The sequence below is a fragment of the Hydra vulgaris genome, chromosome 02, assembly GCF_038396675.1.
Source record: "Hydra vulgaris chromosome 02, alternate assembly HydraT2T_AEP".
In the NCBI taxonomy this organism is placed as follows: Eukaryota; Metazoa; Cnidaria; class Hydrozoa; order Anthoathecata; family Hydridae; genus Hydra; species Hydra vulgaris.
In genome coordinates this window covers 36,395,001-36,403,731 of record NC_088921.1, presented here as the reverse complement: position 1 = coordinate 36,403,731, position 8,731 = coordinate 36,395,001, and the positions used below count along the sequence as shown (strand labels likewise).

The 8,731-nt window shown below is 30.3% G+C and overlaps 1 protein-coding gene across 1 annotated transcript; it reads left to right on the top strand.

Moving 5' to 3' along the window:
* The first annotated feature begins 488 nt into the window (after nucleotides 1–488).
* LOC124812251 (cytochrome P450 4V2) lies at nucleotides 489–3,749 on the top strand. Its single transcript, XM_065790754.1, has 2 exons — nucleotides 489–564; nucleotides 1,795–3,749. The coding sequence occupies exon 2, from the start codon at nucleotides 1,805–1,807 to the stop codon at nucleotides 3,278–3,280; it is 1,476 nt and encodes a 491-aa protein (XP_065646826.1). The 5' UTR covers nucleotides 489–564; nucleotides 1,795–1,804; the 3' UTR covers nucleotides 3,281–3,749.
* Nucleotides 3,750–8,731: the final 4,982 nt, after the last annotated feature.

Genomic DNA, 8,731 nt, shown 5'->3' with positions numbered 1-8,731 from the left:
TTAAAACTCCATATAAATACACATAAAATAGTCTAGATGGATTTAAGGTTAGAGTTTTGCTCACAGTAACCTAAATTTATTCATTTTTTGGTTCCATATATTACGATATGTTTTAATTTTTTTTTGCATCGAAAGAGTACTTTCAACCAAAAAAATCATTTCAGCCAAAAATGGACTTGTTTTGCAACGACAGTATTTATGTACAATAAAGAATAATAATTTAGCTTCAATAACTTTTTTTATTAAACCTAATTAAAAAAACAACCTTAAATCTAAAAATAAAATAACAACTTATAAAAGAAAATTATAAAAATTTAAAAAATTTAACCTTAATAAAAGTACCTATTTAATATTTAAATATTTAATATTTAATAATAAGTAATATTTAAAAATTTTCTTGTATTTTAGTCCGCCGGGAATTACGCAAGGTTTGTGAAAGATCGCCATGGAATGACTTAAAACTTACGGAATTTTTTAAGTAAACGAAAGTGAAATAAAGGTAGTTTAGTGGTCAATTCTGTTTATCTTTTTAATAATATAAAATAGCTTCAAAAATAGCTTTAGGTATTTATGTTTATTACGAATAACTTTATTTATAGTTTTTGATAACTTTGTTAAAGTTCTTAATTAACTGACTTCTATTCTGAGAACAGAACCGGAAAAAAAAATTAGAACTATAACGAAGTTATTAATAATTGTTATAATATAAAAGTATAATTTTTATAGTTATTTTAGTATAATAATATAATTTATATAATTAAATTCATTTTTTTACGTTAGGAATAGAAACTAAAAAGAAAAAGTAGATAGTAGAATAAAATGGAAATTAAATTTGTCAATTAATTGACTATGATAGCCAATCATATCCAATTAATTTTTAAAAAACTTTCCAAGTATTTTACATCATTGATTGAATGCATTAAAAAACTTAAATTTATTTATTAAGATTTTATTTGAGCAGCGCGCCAATTTATTCAATTTTTGTTGTCAAAATAATTTTTTCATAATTTTTTGAAAACTAATTAAAGTTAGTTTTATTAAGTGCTATAATCTAGCACTTATTGAAGTTAGTTTTTCCAGAGATTAAAATGTTATCTGAATCAGAAAATTCCATAAAAAGTTTTGAAATTTTTAACCTATTTAGACTATTAAGTTATATGACAGCATAATGATATGTACAACAATATTATTGTTAAATCAAAGTAAAATATTCTTGTCATATACCTAGTACTAAAAGATCCATTTTTTAAAAGCTGTTTCATTAAGTGTCTAATTTATTTTTTCAAAGAAAGAGTTTGCAATGTTTGTGTTATTTGTAAGTGATATAAAAATGGACAAAATAGGATGTGATATGAAAATATAAATGTATCAATATTTTTTAACTGAAATAAAATTTTTGAATAAAATCAAACATAAAGTCAATATATTCATTGTATATTATTATATAAAAATGTAAATAAATAAAGCAACTATGTGAATATACTATATAAAATTCCTTAGCATCTCTGCTAGTACTTGCTTGACTTGCTATCAAGGAAAAAAAAATCTTTTTCTTTAACAGTTGTTTAGCTTAAAAAAATTTAGGAATTTAGTTTTAGAGAGGCCCTTAAGAATATGAACATGTATTTGAAAAAGCATGCTTATATGTTTCCGAATAAAAATTTAAATCTAAATCTCCAATGTAATTCCTCTAAATTTATAACTGTATAACAATTTATGTAAAATTAATAATAGAGTGTAAAAATAATTTTTTATGTATAAATAAGTTTTTATGTGTTTAATTTTTTTTTTTAGTTTCTTAAAAATGGTATCAGTTCTTTATATATTATTTACTGGACTTATTTTCTATGTTGTTAGTAAGATATTGTGGAAGTTATGGAGAAATTCATATGGTTTATCATCAATTGTTACACCTCCAAATATACCATTTTTCGGAACATCTTTGTACTTGCATAGTGATGCCCGAAAATTTTTTTTCCAACTGTATGACTATACAAGAAGATATGGTGATGTGTTTTGCATTTGGTTGGGGCCAAAACCAGTAATATGTTCTTCCTCTGTAAAATTCTCAGAAGCAGTATTAAGTAGTCAGAAAGTTATCACCAAAGGATTTTCTTATGATTTTTTGCATGACTGGTTAAAAACTGGGCTACTTACAAGCACAGGATCAAAATGGAAAACACGTAGAAGGCTACTGACACCAAGCTTCCATTTTTCCATACTCAATAACTTTATTAAGATATTTGAAGAGCAAGCATCCATTCTGGTGGACAAACTAGCTGTAGCTGCTGATAACAAAGAAGTTGTAGATGTGCAAGTACCTATTGGTTTGGCAACCTTGGATATAATCTGCGAAACTTCAATGGGTGTAAAAGTAAATGCACAAAGTCATCCAGATTCTGAGTATGTTAAAGCTATCACAGTTTTAAATGAAGAAATTCAAATGCGACAAAAGTTTCCTTGGCTTTGGTTTGATGCCATTTACAAACTGTTGCCTTGTGGTAAAAGATTTTATAAAGCTTTAGATGTTGCTCATAAGCTATCTTTTGATGTCATAAATAAACGCATGCAAATGAAAATTCAAGAATCATATTGTGAGACTGCATCAGATGATAAGAAATTTTTTTTAGATTTGTTGTTAGATATATACCGAAAAGGTGAAATTGACACTGAAGGTATTCAAGAAGAAGTTGATACTTTTATGTTTGAAGGTCATGATACAACTTCGGCTGCTCTAGGTTGGACTCTTTGGTTGTTAGGAAAAAATCCAGATGTTCAAAGGAAGCTGCACAAAGAAATTGATGAAATAGAGTTAAATGGAGGTTCGCTTTATGATAAAGTCAGACAATCTAAATATCTTGAAAATATTCTTAAAGAATCATTACGAATGCATCCTCCTGTCCCTCTGTATGGAAGAACAGTCGAGGAAGATATGACCATTGATGGTCAGTTTATTCCCAAAGGAGCACAAATAATTCTTTTAGTTGTAATCTTGCACTCAAACCCTGATTATTGGGAAAACCCAAAAGAGTTTATACCTGAACGTTTTGAAGCTGATAGTTATGAAAAGCGCAACCCATACAGTTATGTACCTTTTTCTGCTGGACCAAGGAATTGCATTGGCCAAAAATTTGCCATGATTGAAGAGAAAATATTACTGTACAGCATAATGAAAAACTTCCATCTCAAGTCAATGCAGGATGAAAATGAAGTTTTTGGTACTGTTGATATAATTCATAAGTCAATTAATGGAATTAATATAAAGTTCACAAGAAGATAAAAAGTTGATTATATTTGAAATATTAAAAATTATCAGTTTTACTAATAATTTTAAATTAGTATGAATAGATTTATAAAAGAATCTAGTCGTGTAAAAATATCTCGATGTGTGTGTATGTAATATTTATTAATATTGCAACAATAATTTTTAATTAAAATATAATGAACTATAATTAATAATAATTCAGGGATTTTAATCCTATAATAATCGAAAAATATATATTTTGTATATAATTTGTGCAAATTAAATGAAATAAAATTGATATATTAAATAATGTATGTTTTTTTATTCCTTCTTGATCAAATATTAAATATAATTTGTCATAACATAGTCTGGGTTATCTAAAAACACTTGAGTTCTTCTCTAAATTAGTACTCAGCTTACTTTAGAGTGCAATTAATTGTAAACATATTTCGCTATAGTTAAGTTGTATATATTCTGGTATAAATACTGTAATGTCAGGAACAAACTGTTTGTGATTATTTTGATATAAAATTTCCGAGATTTTATTTTGGATTATTTATATTTTGTATTCCGAATAAAGGTGACGAATATTGCACAAAATAAAGACATCAGCAGTTAATAAATTTAGTTACGTTACAGAGTTTGTATATGGTTTGTGTATGCAATATAAAAGTATGCTATAGAAGCAAACATTCCATCGACTGTATAACTAAATTAATATCTATAGGTATAAACGCTTAGTATCATATATTCAGAGTATATTTGTTTAAAATGTTAGCTAATAGTGCTTAATAAACTCTATATTTTATATAAAGTTCTCTTAGCTGGATTAGTTTATAATTTATACTTCAGTCTACATTAATGGCAGGGCCGTTCCGAAGAGATCTTACATGTGTCTGTTTTTTGCTGAAAAAGACCAAGAAATTTTTTTTTGCCGACTAAGATCAGGAAAAAAAAAGGTCCTCATTACCTGACATTTGTCAACTCCTAATTTGCCGACTAATAAATTTTGTAGGGGGGCTAGACACCCCTACATCGCCCCTCGGGACGCCTCTTTGGAATGTATATAATATCAAATAAAGTTATTATACATGATGCATCAAAATAATGTTGCATAAAAGTCTGCTATCAAATATTGCATCACTGAAGAAAGTAATCAAACTTTCAAAATCTGTCTTGACTATAATTTTAGGTTACGATTTTTCTATTATGATGAATTAAGAAAAATAAGATCAAGCAGCAAAAAACTTGAGGTTGTTTTTAGTTAAAATAAGATATCTTATTATAGCGCTCTAGCTTTGAAATCTTCTGCAGTGTATGATGATATACATTACTAATCTAGTTAGCTTTACCACAGCTGGTGCCACTGCATGACAAATGTTTCATTTTCTTTAAAAAGAAATCAAAATTTGTAAACTTAAAGTTAATGCTTGTAACTTGCGATGGAGCTTCTGCATAATGCAGCTTATGCTAGAGAATCCTAGTTAAATGTTTTGAGATAGAGAATAGCTTTAAAATTTAGTGGTGATTTTCAAAAATAAAAACTTGTAATTGTCTAACTCACAATATGCTGGCGTTACTTTATGGCACCACGCTTTTATTATGATTTTTTATGCTTGTGAGGTTGGGTTTTGTTTAGAAGTTTCTGCTTGCAATTTTACTCAAACGTTTTTAATGGGTTTTCAATAGGGTGAATTGCCCGGAATTTAGGTGTTGTCGTTTCTCATTATTTTGTTTTGTTAAAATGTATGCAAACTAATAAGATGAATAATTCTGAGTTTATTAAAAAAGTATTTTTTATTTTTAAAAAAAATTACTTTTACATCTTAGCCAACAGACACCACTTTTTACAAATTTTGAAGTTCTTACTGCAAATGAAATATTCAAAGACCTGAGTATACTACAGACAAATATTCAGAGCCAACAACACCAGGGGGAGAAGGGGGAGGCTAGGGAAACACCACCCCCATTCCCTTCCACACACACACACTTTTTTTTAGAGTACCTTTTTTAGAGGATTTTTTTTAGATATTGACAATTGTGCTCCCAACTTTAAAACCTGAGTTGTCGGCCATGATATTATATATGTCTGTCCACAATCAGGATTATTACATATTTAATTGTTAAACACGTCTACAAAATTTGTTGAAAAATTGAGTTCGTATCTTAATTGGATTACTATGCACCAATAACATTTTCAAACTTACGCAAAATTAGCGCGCTTAAATAACTTATTTAATTAACTTATTTAAAAATGTATAGGTCTCTATGACAATCATAATTCTTATGATTGTTATAGAGACCTATACATTTTTATACAAACTACCTTAGAATATGTAAGACTTAAAATATGCATATTTTAATTCTTAATTACAAAAGGACCATAGCTTCTCGGCCCCGTTATTTTAGGAGTAGGACCCTATCATGGGCTCTATTCATAATACACCTTATAAGCACTTTCTCAGTGCATGATGCATCGTAAAGCTCAGCATCTTCTAAAAAAAATTTTTTCAACATCTTTACTTCCAACAAAGCTGCAAGCAATCACTATTAGAGTTAGAAGTTACTGGAAGAGAAAAGATGAAATTTATTAAGCAAGATAACGATTGAAAGGGAACTTGAAATATTTAGAAATTATATGATTCAGGAAAACAAGATGAAGGATGCAAATTCCAAAAAACTGATGTTCAAGGAAAAAAACTAGATGAATAAGAATTTTTGAAGCTCTTAGGAACAGTTACAGTAAAAGGATGAGACTTAATTGAATGACAAGTAACACATAAATGAATTTTAGTAGATGGCACATCAGACGCTAGCTCTTTAGAGCAATGCCAATTATAATATTTACAGAAAAGATAAAGAGAAGCAACATTACAACAATGTGATAATGGTTGGAGGTTGGCTGCAAGAGCAGGTCCAACTATGTTTACAATGCGTTTTTGTCTCAAAAGAGAAAGTACATTGTTGGAAGATCCACCCCAGATATGGCAACACTATTCCATACAAGGATGGATTTGTAATTTATAGAGATAAGGAATAGAATCCCGAGTAGGAAAATGGCGAGCACGATAGAGAGATGCAACCTTAGTCGATGCTAATTTTGCAATCAGTTTGATATATGATTTCCAAGAAAGATTGGAAGTAAGAGTTAATCCTTAAAGATGAAGGGTAGAGAACTCATCAAGTACATTACCGTTCATAAATATAGGAAAATCTATATTATTGCAACAACGATTAGCTGAATGAAAGTTTTATCTGAGTTAAGGTTTACCAACAACTAAGGGACTCATGCTGTACCAGAAGTGAGATTTTTCTCAAGCTTTTCAAGCTCAAATGTCTCCTCCAAGCAATCAGAGAGTACAAGTATAGAACCTCGAGGAACCCCTGAAGTTACAGGATATAAAGATAAGTGCTGTCCATCTAAATCTTTTCCATCCAATTGTTACACAATGATTGGTAAAGAAGGATTCAATAATCTTAAAGATGTTATCTGATACACCGTAAGAAGAAAGCTTATGAAGAAAGAACAGATTTCGTAGACCAGCTTCCTAATCTTTATCAAAAGCTTTAGAAAATTTGAGAACCATAATCTCTCCACCTCTATCTAATGCACGATAAAACCTATCAGTCATTAGTAGAAAAAGAAGATCGAAATCCTTATTAATGATCAGAAAGTAAGTTATTAGATTCAAGATGAGAGATTAAGTGTTTCTTAATAATAGACTCAAAAACCTTGGTTATGGTAGGAGGAAGACTTATTGGACGGTAGTTAGATGAGTCAGATTGCTCTGCAGAATTTTTGAAAATAGGGATAACAGACGCCGTTTACCAGCAGGCTGTAAAACAAAACTTTGGCAAGCACTTGTTAAATAGTTTTGAAAGTATAGACGATAGTTCCGGAGAACACTTCTGCAAGACTATAACAGGTATGTTTTCCGGACCACAAGCTGTAAAAAAGTCCAAGCAAGAAATCACTTAAGATACAGAAGCTGGAGTGATACGAGTGTCATGCAATGGAATAACTTGTTTGTCGGTTGTATCAGGTAGAACGTGACGAGTGGAATCAAGAGATGGTTTTGATGAGAAGTTCGTTAAACCAGACAACAAAATCTGAACGTTCTAAGAAGGGTTGAATACCAGGTTTGTCCTTATTATAAATACTGTTAAAGATTCTCTAGAAGTCACGAAAACCTAGTTTTTGAGATGAAATACAAGATTTTGTGACCTGAGAATAGCGGGCTTTGTTATTAAACATAACCTTTTTGCAATGGTTTCTAGCAATAGTAAACAGACGTCTGTTTTCTGGAGAGTTGTTTTGCTGAAAAATATGAAAGTAATGGTTACGATTGGAAATTGCAACAGCACAATGTGTGGAAAACCATGGAGAAGAGTGAAGCTTAACTTGGAATCTTCGAGAGGGAATAAATGATTCTATGCAAGCCTGAATCCAAAAAATTACTTTGAAGCACATTTGTCGGTAGGAAGACAAAGAATTTCTACCCAAGAGCCATCACGAAGAAAATTACGGAAAAGGTCTCAGACAGCTTTAAGGTAGTTATAAGAGGTACAATGGTAGTGGATTCTAATGATGAAGAAGAATGAGAATATAGTTTTAGAGAGATCAAACCGTAATCAGAAGCACCTAAGGTTGAATGTGGAGAAACTACGGACCGACTAGGATCAGAAATAAGACATATTTCGAGAGAAGATAAATGATTCGAGTTGTCTGGAAAGCGAGTTAGAAAGTTGACTATTTGTGTTAGAGATTAAGATAGGCCAAAGTTGTGGGCCTTAACGCCTGCAGACTCACTGACACTAGAGCCAAATCATTCAGTGTGATGAGCATTAAAGTCACCAACAAAAATGATTATTGGCTGAAGGATAAGGAGAAAAAGCTTTGTTAATTTGATTAAAAATAGCATCAAAAAGAGTGCAGTCTTGAGATGAAGGAGAGCAATATAGAACAAAAAGAAAAATGGTAGAGTGAAGTGGTGCAAAACGAAAGCACATAAAAGAATAGAGGGTGGATTCAAACCTAGTTTTCCTACAAATGAGTGAGTTCTTACGAATGTAAATGCCCAGGCCAAGCATGTGACTATTGGAGTCTTTAAGAATTACAGAAAGATAACCATCAACGCTAAGATCACAAGATGAGACAGCCGAACTCAAATTTTTCTGACAAAGAGCAAGTAGGTCTGGTGAACTTTGCAAGAGATAAGACTCAATAGAAGAAAAGTTACCACGAATATTTGTGAATGTTGGTTTAGAGAACTTGGTAATGACGATGGCTTTTGTGTTTTATAGTTTTTGGTACTTTAGTCATTTTAAATTTGTTAAAGAACTTGACTCAAAGCACAGATAGTACTTAGTATACTACTTAATAATCCAAGCAATTGCCTCATTATTATTAATAAACCCTAAGCCGTAACAAAGGGCTCCAAATAGACATTTCTCTAATTCGATTGCGCAACTGATTTCTCAGCTTCA